The sequence below is a fragment of the Parasteatoda tepidariorum genome, chromosome 12, assembly GCF_982258835.1.
Source record: "Parasteatoda tepidariorum strain Cologne lab strain chromosome 12, Ptep-v5.0, whole genome shotgun sequence".
Classification (NCBI taxonomy): domain Eukaryota; kingdom Metazoa; phylum Arthropoda; class Arachnida; order Araneae; family Theridiidae; genus Parasteatoda; species Parasteatoda tepidariorum.
In genome coordinates, this window is record NC_141766.1 from 48,872,239 (window position 1) to 48,888,759 (window position 16,521).

General features: G+C 27.7%; 1 protein-coding gene across 1 annotated transcript in view; it reads left to right on the plus strand.

Annotated features, from left to right (window-relative positions):
* The window catches only part of LOC107442105 (uncharacterized), a 44,472-nt gene extending 28,160 nt beyond the window's left edge, over positions 1 to 16,312 (plus strand). Inside the window, exons 3-4 of the mRNA XM_016055576.4 lie at positions 12,445 to 12,568; positions 15,099 to 16,312. Of these exons, the coding sequence (XP_015911062.1) occupies positions 12,445 to 12,568; positions 15,099 to 15,185 (211 nt within the window). The 3' untranslated portion in view covers positions 15,186 to 16,312. The remainder of the gene's footprint in view (positions 1 to 12,444; positions 12,569 to 15,098) is intronic.
* The last annotated feature ends 209 nt before the right edge of the window (positions 16,313 to 16,521 follow it).

A 16,521-nucleotide genomic window follows, 5' to 3' on the forward strand; every position in this document is an offset into this window, starting at 1 on the left:
AGGACTTTTTTTTAAACCAGATATTATTTTTTTGAAACCTGTTATAGGTTTGTATCAAATCAGTAATTCATTATTTATTTAATATTAAAGCTACTTTAACAAAATTATGTATGTAAAATTGCAATAAAATTGAATTTTTTTCCCTATAACAATGCATTAAATAAATTGCTAATCGATATACATATACAAATTATTGCATCAGTATCTATCTTAGAAATTTGAAATTCAAAGTAAAATAACCGAATTCAAGAATAAAGAATTGCTTTTCTTTGATAACCTTTCGCACAATTTATAACAGTTCATTTTCAAAAATTATAATTCAGCTTATTTTATTCAATTTCAACTAAAATGACTGAAAATACTAGAAAAGCACTTATACAGCAAAAAACATAGCCTTTGCATACTTGTTAATTCAACTGCCTAACATAATACCAAATTTAAAGACTTATTGATGAAACAGTGAAAAAAACTTCATTCACATTAAATGTTTCTGAATTACTTTGAAGTTTGTTTTTTTCTTTTTTTTTCGTTTGAATATTTACAACTGGTAATGAACGCTTTTTAAAAGTCAGGTTTTCACGAAAAGAAATTCTATCGTTTAGATAATCGCAGCTGAAACAAAATTTGGCAAACGCTGGTTTTAAAATACTTTCAACTTTTACATTAAGCGTGTTTACACGCTTAATGTAAAATATATTTTAAGGTGAATTCTAATTTCATTACCGAAAATTCGATCGTTTAAGGCAGTGTTTCCTAAACTTATGACTCTCGTGTACCCTTTCTAAATTTTTCGTAACCCTGTGTACCACTAATAAAAAAAATGAATGTATTTTTTACTATAAAAAGAATTGCACAAAAGTTAAATATCACAACTCGCTGTTGATACCACTAATTACAGTACACTCTCGATTATCCGTGAACGGATTATCCGTGCTCATTCCGGAGTTGCACAAAAAATATAAAGAGAAACATTTTCAAGATTAAAAAAAATTTGATTCATAAAGTTATAACACTACCAAATTTTTGGAAGCAATATTCGTTATTGGATTGCAGTATATGGAATATCAGCAGTGTGGTCAAAGGTAAAATCGTCTACGTTATCACGATCGTGGAGAAAGATCATACCGCTTGATGAACAATCTTCTTCAGATGTTCAAGAAAAATATGATAACAGTATTCTCGAACAAGCAAAAGAAATCTAAGGTTTCGAAATTTTTGATGAAGAAAATTTAGAAAATTGGTTTCAAAGTGATGCATGTGAGCCTGGCCTCTAGTATTTGACTGATGAAGACATCGTTATGTTGTTAAAACAAATAAAATAGTGATGATAATAACTGATGCAGAAGATGTAGTAAATGAGGGAAATAAAATTTCTCATTCTGCTGCTCTGTGGAAACTTTATTAGATTATATGGGAGGATTTGATTACGGTGACATTACTGCGGTTCGTAAAATATGTGTATCGATATATGACGAAGACGCATTACCCATTTTTTAAAAGGAAAATTCCCAGTTTGATGTTATACAGCATGTAAATGTCAGTAATTTTTATATTTTTTGTACTGATATTGATATTTTCTTTAACAAATGGAGTTTTCGTATTATCCGTGTTTTTCGATTGTCCGTGCGGCCTGTCCCGGTGGCGATATTCCACTATGACTAACTCTGGGGCACTTCTTCGCCAAACTGCGCGATAACTGCTTAATTGTTATGCGCGCATATGTACGAAAGAGTCTGTGGCAACCCTTCACTGTAAACAAGGAACATCGTCTTTTTAAACTTGATTATCGTTTTTATTTTTACTATCGTATTTATTTTTATTTAATTTTCCCCTTCCATATGAGCTTAGTGTTGATAAAAGATGCAAATAATAATTGTTTGGTTGAATACCTGATACATGCAGAAAAGATGCAGACAAATATTTGGTAACCAATTGCGACTCGGTAAATTTTATTTTGGCCAAAATAATATACATTGATTATAGTCTAAACAGCTTTTTAAATTAAAGTATTCTATTTGCAAGTTTTCCAAAGGATATTAAGTATAATTACCACTTTATTATAAATGTTAAATTTTAAAAACGTAAGAGAATATACCTCTTAGAAACAACTTTTTACCATGCTAATTCTTTTTCCATTCTTGCACATTTTTTCCCACAATAAATAAATATTTATTATTACATTCGGAAAAAGAAATCAGATGGTTATCCAATTCATAACTATATTTAAAATTTAATTAATTTAATATGCTTTTATATTTAAAAATTAATAAACACTTAAAATTTATTATGCATAAATACAACTGTAAGATTACCCACCACTAGATGGCGCTACGAGATATGAACAAAACTTAAGAATTAATTAAAAAAGAATCTCTCTCGTTTTAGTGTGGTGTAGAGAGGATTAGAATGTGGTGGGAAGAAGAGAAGCGTTTTTGACGATGTCATTTACAATTATTTTTATATACTTAATTTTTTGTTTGTGATGTAGCATAATTAGGTGTTTAAATAAATTTGTTTTATACCAAGAAAGGTTTAGTGTGAAAATTATTTCACATTATGAAAATTGGAAAAGAACCTGCAAGTTTTACTGCAACCCATGGATTTTGTTGCTCAAAATACATCAATTGATATCGAAATGTATTTATGTTCGACCAAATCGAATATATTTGGTTTTTGAGGCAAATAAGCAAGATACAAAATAATTTTTGCATTATTACTATTATTTCTAATTTACCATATCTTTTTCACTTCATAAATTTTAAAAAATTGTAGTTTCTCTGAACTGAACATAATCAAAGATAAATGATTTCAAAAATGTTTTATAATTAAAAATTCAACATAATTTAAATTAATGAAAAAAAATTAAAAAAAGCACTTTTAAAAGAAATGCATGTGCATGAAAGAAAAGAATTGCCATTTCATTTAAATTTTAGTACATAATCATTAAAATAAAATGTACTCATTGAATTGCAGCATATTTAGTATTTCTCTCAACATTTTGTGGTTGTCTAAATACTACACCATATAATTAAGCATATTTATTTGTGAATCAAGTTCTGTTTAAAATTTTTTACTCTTTAAACAAAATTAAACGTGATCGCACCCTAGTTAGTGTATAATTACAATATTTTATGTTTCACATAAAGATTTAATAAATGTGACTGACCAAGTTTGAACATATGAGAACCATACTGCCCAAAACAGAAAATATCAGTTATTAAGCAAATTCACTTAGGAAGAAATGTTTAGTGAATGTTTACAGGATATTAACTGGAATGAAATGTTGATAATTTCATATTAAAACGGTGAGACTATACTAAGAATCGTTGGGTTTTCTTTTCGAGGACAACCATTGTTTCTTGCTGGTAAAAAACGTTGGACGAAATGAAAATAAAAACTAGGCAAAATTTAAGACACTGAACGCAACCATAGCGAAATGATTCGTTATTTTTCTGCATTGAGTTTTAAATTAAATTAAAATAAAAATTATTACTAAATGTATTAGTTTATCCTTATTCACCATTACAGTAAATTGGATTGCATTTAACTCATTTTGAAGACATTTTTTATTTAGATTTTAATTACTTTTTATTATTAATATGACTAAGTAAGTATTTAAATAATTGTCATAGATAAAATTGTTCGTATTAATTCAGGTCTTATTTTTGAAATTGATGAGTTATTTTTTAAATTGCAAAGAAGAAATCAAGAATAATTTTCAACAACTAATTGAAATATGGATATATTAACCGTAATTTTTTATAAAAGGTATGGTAATTGTTTAGGTTTAGTGCTGAACTTCTTGATATTAATTATTTTTGTAGCAAATTTATAAAAAAAAATTTCAACATTTAGTTTCAAGCGGAAATATGATTCTATAGATAAAATCATAAATGGTAGAAACGTTTATTTATCAATATAATGAAATTGCGTTGCGCCACATAAATACAAACATATAGTTGTATAATTAATTACTGCTCAATTTTTACGTTACTTGAATTAAAAAAGAAGTTGCGTTATATGAAACAATTAACGTGAAACTAAAACATACGAAAAATACAATTTATATATCTCAAGTAATTTTATTGTTCATTTAAATTAACAATTTTTTGTACATACGAGTTCCACCGATCATTAAATAAACAAACACTACTTGCACTCGTATAAAAAAAATATATAATAGCGGTTGAAGTTTAATCTCGTACGATTCGAGAAAGCGTGAGATTCATTGATTTGGCGTGTTAAGAATTCGCACGCCAAACAGTGCCAATTGGAGTGCCCCAGAGTTAGTCAAAGTGGAATATCGCGTCCCGGTGATTAACCCGGATAATCGGGAGTGCACTGTATTAACTTTTAACTCTGCAAAAATAGCCAATAGAAAAATACGTAATAGTAAATTTTCATGGCTAGCTTTGTTTCTGAATAAATTATTTGGTTATATATAAATTATTTGCAAGATATATCGCATAAGAACGCGTACCCCCACTAAACTGTTCCCGTACCTCTGGGGGTACGCGTACCACACTTTGGGAAACACTGGTTTAAGGTATCGTTGCTGAAAAAAATTGCCAAACGCTGCTTTCAAAATACTTTCACCGTAAACACGCTTAATTTAAAATATTATGAATTCTAATTTCATTACCGAAAGTTCGATCGTTTATTTAAGGTATCGAAACTGAAAAAAATTGGCAACCGCTGCCCTTAAAATACTTCCAACGTGAACATGCTTAATATAAAAAATATTTTATGATCAATTCTAATTTTATTACCCATGCAAAAAAAAATTTCTTCATGTGAACAGAAAATTTATTTCCCCCTGACAGTTACAAAAACTGATCACTCACGGTTTTATATCTATAAGAGTAGGTTTTTTAGATGCGTTATTATAGGGTTGATAATTGCAAAATTCCAGCAGTCAAATAAAGGATTTGCATGAATTGATTCTGTTGAGGGAAGGAGCTACGGGAAACTACATAGGCCCTTTTGTACTCAAATATAAAAAGAGTTTCCTTTCACCTCATGGGAAGACTTCATGAGCAAGCTGTAATGAAGCATGTTTTCCTAAGAAAAGACCACCTATTTTGATGTTTTGTTTTGTATAGATAGTCCCAGACAGTCATAGGTTGTTCTAAGAAATCGATATTGTTGAATTGCATTTCAACAGGTGAAAACATGTGAAGCTTAATTTTTCTTAAATTTCACAAGGGAATACTTTGGTTTACTTTCCTCTGGAGGATGCTTAGGACGAAGCAATCGATCATTTCGTCATGCAAAGCGAAGATTCGAATCATTTTTTTTCTTTCTTGGATACAGTTGATAAATTAAAAAACTTTAGTTCGGGTTTGAAAGTGAGACGGAAAGGAAGAAACGCTAGCAGTAAAAGCATTTCGGTTATTGGGGGGATTAAATATATTTTTTTCTTTTAACTATTCAACGAAATCCACTGTTTCAGGGGCAAAAAGCAGTTATATATGTATATATATATAGATAGATATAGATATATATATACACAATCAAACCATGCAATTGTGAACATGGTTTATGGTGAGCTTCCGGATATAGTGAGCCAAAAGAAGAGAGGAAATTCGTTATAAAGAACTTTTTTCTGTCTTCGACTGATTTTTTTTCTTTATTTTTTGGTAATTTTGAAATTTCTACCTAAACCATACTGACCATACTTCTACCATATACTGATTTTTAAAACCATCTATTGAGTGAAATGTAGCCATAAGCATTTTTTCTTGTTTGCTTCTTCTATCTCAGTTTCCTATTTTTAAATAAAGGTCATCCCTAAATTTTTTGTACGCAAGACGAAGAGTAATAAAAAATAAAAGTTAGCACATTTTTTGTTACTACGCATTGTTTAATCATTTTTTATTTCTTTTTATTGGTCATTTATTTAAATAATGTGCAATAAAAGGGAGCATTTCGAAAGAATTAGTTAAAATTGTTTGCAGTATGGATATAATGAACTCCTGGTTATAAAGAACGAAAATTTCGGTTCCTTGAGGGTTTACTATACCGGGGTTTAAGTATATATATATATATATATATATATATATATATATATATATATATATATATATATATATATATATATATATATATATATATATATATATATATATATATATATATATATATATATACATATATATATATATATATATATATATATTATATATATATATATATATATATATATATATATATATATATATATATATATATATATATATATATATATATATATATATATATATATATATATATATATATATATATATATATATATATATATATATATATATATAATATATATATATATATATATATATATATATATATATATATATATATATATATATATATATATATATATATATATATATATATATATATATATATATATATATATATATATATATATATATATATATATATATATATATATATATATATATTGTATATATATGACTTTAAAAATATTTCATTTTAATAATTTTTCTTCTTCTCTTTTAATCTTTACTATTCTCCATATTTTTAACTTATATAAATAACTTATATATTAACTAATACATAAAAAGTGCTACTTGTAATCGCGTTTATAAGTAGTAGCAGTTACAAGTAATAATTCTTTTAAATAAAAATCGATTAAGATTATTTGTAGAAGCGATAAAAGGTAATTATGATTACAAATAACAGTAATAACACGTTTAACAGTTATCATAATCCAGCGATTACAAATAATCTTAAATGCAAATAATTGTAATAAATACAGCACTGTTAAATGTAATCATAATTTCTAGAGGTTTTGATTACATTGTTATCGAGATTGTTGGAAATTGATTACTTTTTATCAAAATGTGTAAATCTCTGCGTCTAAAAATGTTCTATTGTTTTAATCATTGTATGAAAATCTACGTACATAAATGTATTCGTACATTGTATGTACACACCTACATTGCATGTAGGTGGATGCATGCTTTCCTATGCATGTATTTTTGTACATACACAAGTAGGTTACCTACATAGATATTATATTTCTTGGGTTGAATTTGTGAAATTTTTCTTCATGATTTTTTTTAAAATTATTATTAAACAAACTTTTGGTGATAGAGTACCATTTGACTAAACTATACCTTTAAAAATGACGGAAAATAAACGCTTCTATATTAGATAAGAAAAAAAAATTTATAATTTTAAGAAATTTTTCTAAAAAATGCAAAGCGATGAAATTAAGTGCATAGTAGTTTTTAATAAGTATTTTGATATTGTATATTCGTTTTTACTTATTTTTGTTAATTTAAAACATGATTTTATTAATTTGAATCATTTTGTTGAGTTAACTGAGCCACCAGTTTAATACACGGTGATTCATCGACGCCGCGGTATGCGATCATCCCAAATGGGCCGCAGCCGTAGGAACGATGATTGGTAACTTAAGAGTGATGAGCTACCCAGAAACGAGTAGTATTACCAGGACGCCCTGGTCATCACTATAACACAGTAGCAGACAAGGTAATTGTCTGACTATCTATCGCTTATATAACTTTTCCTTTGTCTTTGATAGATTTTTGTCAATCTCGTGTAAATATGTAAATAGTAGTATATATTTTCTCTATTATTTTCTATTTTATAAAACCAGTGTAAATATTAATTTTATTCTGACCCCTGTAAATATTATTATATTCTAATTTAGTTTAATCTCAATTATGTTTAATTTTCAATTGATTGCATCATATGTTCAACCGACTGGTTTCCCACTCATGACCTTACTATTTGGTACTTGGGACCCCCTCTCCCCCCAATTCCACTCCCACTTCACATATTACCCCATTATATGTCTCAAAAATCCCACAAGCGCACTGAGATTTGAGCTACGTTCTAATGTTCTAAAAGGGTTAAACTGTTAAGAGGACACTATACCACAGGAAAAACCCTCTATCTCAAATTTGCCTTCCTTTACGTTAGTAATTTTAATGTTTAAGTACACAAATAATGAGTTCAGGCAAAGCTAGAGTAAAGTATGAAGTTACAAATGCTGTAAAACTTTTTCAAAATATTGAAATGCAGACATATTATTATAGGTGAACTTAGAATAACATATAGTGGGGAAGTAATTCTGTAATTATTCGTTTGCGTTTTGATATTTTGAAAAATCACTTTGTGCATTTGAAACTTCATGAAACTTTTACTTAAACTATCATTTCTCTAAATCAGTGATACCCAATTTGTATTACGTGGTAAAATCACAGCAGTTCCTAGGATTAGGATTTTGATTTTAACCAGTAATGATCATATAGTTACATCCAACTAATGCTTCGTAATTTTAATATTTTAGTTGTTCTTATGAAATTGTAAATGTATAATGACAACGAAAAAATCAAGCAAAAAAATTTATTTCTTTTCAATAAAAATTTATTGAATAAATTATGAAAAATATGCATTGATAAAAAATTAAATTAGTATATTTCATAGATCTTTTCAATTCAAAATAATATAACCAGGTTTAAGAATAAATAATTATGTTACACATTGATAACGATTGTCAACGTTTGCAACAGTTCTTTCATGAAAAGCGTAATTCAGCTTATGATATTGAATTTCAGCATGTGCGTACAGAAATTCATATATTTCATTCTTCGCATTAAATATTATCAAAATTATTAGTAGTCTTTTTTTCAATTGGTTAGTATACTCACAGCTGCCGCCATTGATTACATATATATATATATATATATATATATATATATATATATATATATATATATATATATATATATATATATATATATATATAACGTTGTTGCCGAGTGGAAGGATTAAAACAGGTCTTAGGTCGGGAAGGAGGGTACAAAATTTATTTATTAATTATTAGGACAGAGCAGTCGTGAGAGTGTGTAAAAGTGAACATGAAAAGTTGCGCTCCTTGGTTATATATTAGGGAAAAGCTTGCAAAGTAAAATCCGTAAAATGTCTTAATTTAGGGAAAGAGGGAAATCTTAGTAGTTACTATTGGTTTATGAAATAGATAGAGCGTTTCCCACAGAGAGGAAAGGGAAAACTGTCCTGCTTTTAATTAAATGCATACATAGCCAAAAATAGATTTAAGAACAGGATGTGGCTTTTAAAAGTGTGAGAAAGTATTTCGATTAGAATAGTTAATTAGGATGAAGTTTTATAACAAAGAAACTAACATAAAAAGATTAATTGAAGCTTTTTATGTTACATATATATATATATATATATATATATATATATATATATATATATATATATATATATATATATATATAATATAATTCCGAGACTCTGTCAAAAGAACCATTTAGGGTTCCGAAAATAAATTGTGAACCACTGCTCTTAACTTTAAATTAAAAAAGTAGCAATAGAAGTGTAACAGAATTTGACATGAAATTTTTCTCCTACGGTATATTGTCCTCTTAAACTGTGACTTTTTTTTAAACTATATTTTCTTTGACGAAAGAGCTTGGAAAAGCACCTTTGCACATCTTTTTTATCATGTTGAAAAATGTAGAAATTTCTCGCGCTTCATTTGATTTCCAAACACTCTTCTAATTGAGAAGAAAGAAAAGGTCATCAGTTATCCTTAGGCAATGTCTGCATTTCATAGTAATTACTCACGCAAAGCAATAAACAAAAGTCTCTTCTTTCTTCAAAAGAGATTGTTTTACAGACACTGATTCTTTTATGTATCAGTTTCTTTAAAAACTTTATATTTTTTCATTCAAACTTGAAAAAAAAATAGGCCTAGGTCAGATTTTGAAATGCAACTTTTATATCTAAGTTGACACTCAATGTGCTCAAAGTTATCTTTACAATTTTTTTTCGGATGAATTACAATGAAATGATAAAAGAACTGTGAGTTTGTTGTGAAATTTGTAATTCATTTATATGTTTGAAAATATCTCCTTTAAAGGAAATATAGTCAAACCTCGATATTACGAGCTCAAAAGGAGACAATTGAAATTTCGTGATACAGAAAATTCGGGACTATGGACTATTTTTTAAAAAAAATAAGTCAATCTAATAACTTTACTGTCATTTTGAAAGTTGTATTACATATAAGAGAAAGGGTTCCATTTCTATATATACTACATTTGTCTCCATATGTGAATTATACATGTGTCTCTATATATTACATACATAGGAACACATGGGACAAGAGTGGACAAATGGAATATTTTTGTTATTTATCAGTTAATTATCTTATATAAATTTTGGCAGAATAGCAATAAAGTGTTACACTTTTAATGTAGTAAAAAAACGAAATACTAGATTGTTAATTAGCAAACTAAAAAACAAGGATTTTATGGTACAAATTTTTTTATTTAGTTTTTAACTTTAACTGCTACTTTAAATTATTTTTATTCATCGTTTCTAACAATAAGAGATATCATGTTATGAATAAATAGGTTTATTAAACATTTTACTAATCACATTTGATTTATCGTTTTTTTTCAATTAACCAATAATCAATTTAAAGGAATTTACCACGGTGTTAATGTGTGCACATAGGTGTAGCACTACTGTGAACATGTCAGTAATTACAGATTTCTTATAGTGATAGTAAATTTATGTTAATGAAAGATACCACTTTAAATTTTAAAAATCTGGTAGGCCCATTTCTCATACAAATATGTTCTCTTTGCATAAGTGCATAGAGATGATGTATAGACTTTACAATCTGATGCATAGAGTGGGGGTCATAAATTTATTAAAAGATCGTACTTTGACTTATTTTGGTGGCCCTATTGAAGTTTTTTAAGGACATTGAGGCAATATTTACATAGTTATCGAGACAGAAATTGCAACTTACAATGCTTGTATACTTGTATATTTGTTTTAATTGTTTGTGCATCGATATAACCAAATCATTGTAAATCAATTTTATTATATTAAAAAGAAATAGCAAAAAGTAATATTTGCTATTACTTTAAGGTGACAAGGGACTTTCAAAGAGGCAAAAATTTGTCAAAAAATCGATATTTTACATTTTATATTTCTGAAATTTAGGCATTCAACTGAACATTTTTTTAAAAAAAATTTCTGGAATAAGAGCAAAATTGATGAAGTTATGACCATTTCAGTTTTGACCACGCCCCTATTTTTACCTTTTTTTGTCTGCAGGTAACTGTTAAAATTAGTTTAGTTTAAAATTAATTTAAAATTAGATAAATATTTTGTTAATTTTTTAAAAAAAATTTAAAGTATATAATTATTAAACTAGTTCATTAGACAATATTTATAGGTATTTATATTAAAAACAAGAAATATTTGTTCAGATGTAAAATTTGCAATGAATAAGTACTAAAAGTCATTTTTCTCAAAATGTCTTTTTTGAGAAAATTACAATTTTCAAACTGTTCCAGCGTAATGAATTTTCATTCTATTGACCTGAGAATTTAATGCTATATATTTATGAATATTATTAACATTTTGTTGGAAAAGTTTTTTGAATTAAGTGAATAGTATTTTTTTTTATACATGATATTTTATAGAGGTATCCTGATTTTTTCCTAAAAATGTAGGTTTTTTACTGTTTTTTTAATGTTATTTGTTTCTATAATAAAAAATAAAAAAAGTACTTCCAACAATTTTTTCAATATTACCTAATATGCAATATTTTAAAAGAATTTTGTCATTTTGACAAAATTTCAGACGCGAGGAGTAATATAAAAAAACATAAAAAATTTAAAAATTTAAATTTTTTAATTTCTTAAATTTTGAAATATTTTTTTGAAATTTTGTATAAAAGTTGTTTTTAGCAATATAAATGTATCCTGAAAATTTCAAGCAAATCCCTTTATAATTTCAAAAAAAAAATTTGAAAGCCCTTTGTCGCCTTAAACATTCAAGAAATAAAATTCTCGATAAAAAGAGTTTTGATATCAATTATTATAAGAAATCTTTCAACTACCAACTAAAAAATGCACAACGCACCAAACAAATTACGGATCACCCTGAATATCTTTTGATCTAATGAACAGACCCTTTCTTTCTAGGACTCAATCTTAATGACCCGAGAGGCTGACCTCAAATTTGACCAAAAATTTGAGCAAAATCGGTTGAAAAGTTCCTGAGAAATTGAATTTTCTCAGGAAGTTTTCAACCGATTTCGCTCAAACTTTGTATTTTGCCATATTATATTCTTTAAAATGATGTAAGAAAATTCTTTAAAATGATGTAAGAAGAGTTGTAATGCATACATTACAACTCTTAATCTCCACTTTAAATAGTCAAGAAAAACGTCCAAATTTAAGCTCTTAATACTATTAATATATAGTATTCAGAAATATCTTGTGTATGTTAAAAAAAAAAAAAAAAACATCTCAATAATCTTATAACTTTTTTCTCTTTAAAAAAAAAGAAGCCGTTCAAATGGGTTGAGTATACTAACAAATCCATTATGTTTTTCAGAAAAGAAAGAGCTCAACTATTAAATGGAGCGAATTGTGACTCCTCGTCAGAAACATCGAAGGATATATGTTCAAGTTCAGATATTTCAGAGGAGGGAAAAATTTCTCCCGAAAATGAAAAAGAGGTAGATTAGTTCTTTAATTATTCTTTCTCTCCTTAGGACCAAATTATACTTAATAAGCAGGTATAATATTGATTCCATCAGCTGATATTTACAAACACTAACACTTATAACTGCCAAATAAGTGAACAATAAAATTTATTACGTTTTACTTTAGATTCATGTAACATCTATTAATTCATGTTTTTTAAAATTGGATTGCAAAGCAAGTCCAGTACTGAACCGATCGTAAGGACACAGTTCCCAGTAGAACACCGAAGTCAAGCATTACTGGCTGCGGTCAGTAAGCGGGTGAGTGACCACTTTGATCAGCCTGCGTAGGGACCGAGGGTGCGAGGTATTGGTCCTCGTAAACTGTTCTACCGTAAAGTGCTAGATTTCGAGGTGGTTGTCGGGCTACCAAAAAAGGGGAGCCATCCCCTCTTCAGAGGATCAAAATTGCGATGGCATGTCTTCGGATCATCCTTAGGAATGCTTCCCAAACCATCACCAATAGCCTATTGTGCAGCTCTAGTGCAACGTAAATAAAGTACCTACCAATCAAAGCAAGCATATTAATTAAAAAAAGTCTAAAATGCATATCTGGTAACAAAATTCAAACTTAAGAATCAAAGAGCCAAGCATAATATTTGAAAATTAATAATTTTCTATGTTGAGAAATAATAATCCAAGATTAATAATTGGGATCTTTATAGAAAGAATTTCAAATACATACTTACTAACAATATCCAGAACTACAAAAATAAATAAATAAATAATATGAAATAACGAAATCTATTCCTGTAAAAAATGAACTAATTTTGCAAACCTAGTGGCGTATATGTCTCTGGCAAGTTAGGAGTCTCAAATGCATACTTAATAAATAGCAAAATCCAAACCTATGAAGAAAATTAATTTTGAAAACTTAGTGGTGCATATGTCATTGTCCAAGTAAGAGCCTCAAATGCATAATAAGTAACGAAATCTAAAACCTAAAGAAAAGGAAATAACCTTGCATGTTAAGAACTTGGTCATAAGTACAAGTCACTAATACATACTTAATAACGAAATTAAAGTATAAAGAAATGAAAATAATCAGGTAACTTAATAGCTTAATTACAGGTATGCATAGCAGTTTAGTGTCACAAGAGGCGAATGATTCTCAAATGCAAACTTAATAAATAACAAAATTCAAACCAAGAATTGTGTCCTTCATTATTAGAGTGCTGTAACTCAATATTTTTAATATATATTTATAAATATATAGATATACATACATTTGCCTTACTGCAAAAGCGTAGCATAGCATGGAAAAAAAAATTATTTCGGGAGTGGAATCACGTTAATTGTTTTAGCTAACAGTTTATTTAATTTTCAAGTGCGCATGTTTATTAGTAATACTACTATGTAATATGTTATATTAATTATGTTATATTAGTAATAAGTTGAATTAATTTCATTAGTTTCTAACGGTTCCTTCATAGCTATGATATTTTCACAAACGTTAATGTTCAGTGTGCAAAATAAAAAAATTACTACCTTGAATAACTTTTGATCTAATGATCGGGTCTTCAAGTTCTAGGGCTCCCTCGTAATGGTTTCAGGGGGTGATCTCAAATATGCTAATTAATTGGTGCAGACGATATTTTAAGTTACAAATAAAGACACAGAAACATACTTTTTCTGAATGAACACACTTTTTTTTCTTCGTTTGAATACCGGGATTTTGACCTCCAAAATTAAGATGGTGGCCGCAATCTGGGAAATATGGTCAAGAGAGTGATCCAAAGTTTGAACCTCCTAATTTCAATTTTATTTTTTATGTATTTCGCCATATCTCGAGAACTTTTAAAACGAATTGAAAAAAACTTTCAGGCAATTATATAATTTGTTTATCCAAAAATAAATGCACGCAAAAAGTAAGTTTTAGTAAATATTTATTATTTTTTATGATTTTATTTAGCAAAAGTCGAAAAAATTTTGAATTGCAAGGTGTGCGATTTTTTTTAAAATCATTTTAAAGTATCTAGTTTCACATGGAAAAATACAAACTTTGAGCGAAATCGGTTGAATAGTTTCTGAGAAATCGAATTTCAAAAAAGTCGTAAGTTGAAAATTTGATTTCTCAGGAACTATCCAACCAATTTCACGCAAATTTTGTATTTTTCCATGTTAAGTTCAATACTTTAAAATTATGTAAAGATTTATATACCTTACAATTCAAAAGCTTTATGACTGTTATTAAATAAAATAATATAAAAAATAGTAAATATTTACTACAATTTATTTTTTGCATTGAATTACCTTTGGAAGGACTTTTACTGTATATATAGATGTGAGAAACTCCGGAATATTCTTGTGGTACTCAAATGGTACCGAAATTTAAGCAAATTTTAATAGCCGTGAGAAACCTTACCAACCAATTTTTGACTTTTTCCACGTCTAAACACCCCAGAAATGTGACCTACGCTGCTTTTAATTGTAACTGATTCATGTCAGTTGATTGCTCTCCAAGCACTTTTTCAAATTATATAATTATATATATTTATTTTAGGAAACAGCCACGAGTAGTACAAGAAGAAAAAGTGCCTTGATTGAAGAATGGGAAAGAAGAATTAAAAGTTTTGGAGTACAAGTGTGAATTCGCCATTCATTGCCATTTTACATTAATAATTTTTGAACTTAAACCGGAAGTCCCGAAAACGACCCACGAATTGAAAAATATTTTTTAAAAAGAACTGAAAGGGATATATATATGAACAGTTTGCTGCATTCTGCCAATGAAACCAGATTATTTATTTTCATCAAGTTTCATAATCATTGTCAAATTTCACCCATAGATGGCATTATAATGCCTGTTCCACATTCCAACTATAGTATTAGCACGAGTGTCTGTTTGTTTGTACACAGATTACACTAAGTTTTTACTGTAAATTATAATTATTATTTTATAGTTCTTCACCGTCAACAACGCCAAATGTTCATGAACTCTGTCAAACCATTCAAACTCAAATATTAATCGGGATCTATTGCTTTATTTCTCCAACAACGCCATGTCGTTACTGTGAATGGTAGTTATTTTAAAAACATTGTTTTATAGTTCTTCTCAGTCAGCAGCGCCATCTTTTCGCTAACTCTATCGGAAAATTCTAAGGTATTTGCCAGACGTTTGTTTAATTTTGTCCTCAGACAACGCCAAGTTTTTGCTACAAATGGTGATTACTTTAAAAAAAAATTCTTTTACAGATCTTCTCAGTCAGCAGCACCATCTGTTAACGAATTCTGCAACGAATATTAAAATTTGGGAAGAAAATTTCTAGTTTTTTTAAGAGGAATGCAGCAAATCATTCTTTTCTAACTTTTTCAAACTTTTTTGATTGTCATGGGTCATTCAAATCCTGGGTTATTTTTTGGAGACACGGTAATTATATTAACGGTAATGTTATTAACTTTATTGTATCATTAAGCATTACATTTAAACTATATTTTGTTCTAGGCTTTACTATTTTATTTGTTTTTCTCGATAAACTTAAATGATGCGTTTTGTAATAAGCTTGTATTTTGTTTATTTGTATTAAGTTGTATTTATTGTAATCCATTGTTTTGTTTGTTATTCAGTATGTTTTCACACAATTCAAAAATCCCATTTGTATTTCAAATATATTGATATATCACATTACATTGGCTTACCAAAGTTTTGCGAAATGCATCGAGCATGATTGAAAAATACTGTATTTTTTAATAAATGAATAATTTGTGGGATGTTTACTTAAAAATATTTTATTTTCGTTGTAGATGTCATTTTTTAGGTATTTTAAAGTCAATTTGTTTCGGCCATTAAGTATAACTACTATTGTCAAGTACAAAAAAAAGATAATAATTGTTTATGATAATCAATTCTTTAATTTACAGTCAAGTCTCGATATCACGAACTTCGATAACACGAAATGTTTGATATCGTGAAAATTCCCTACGCT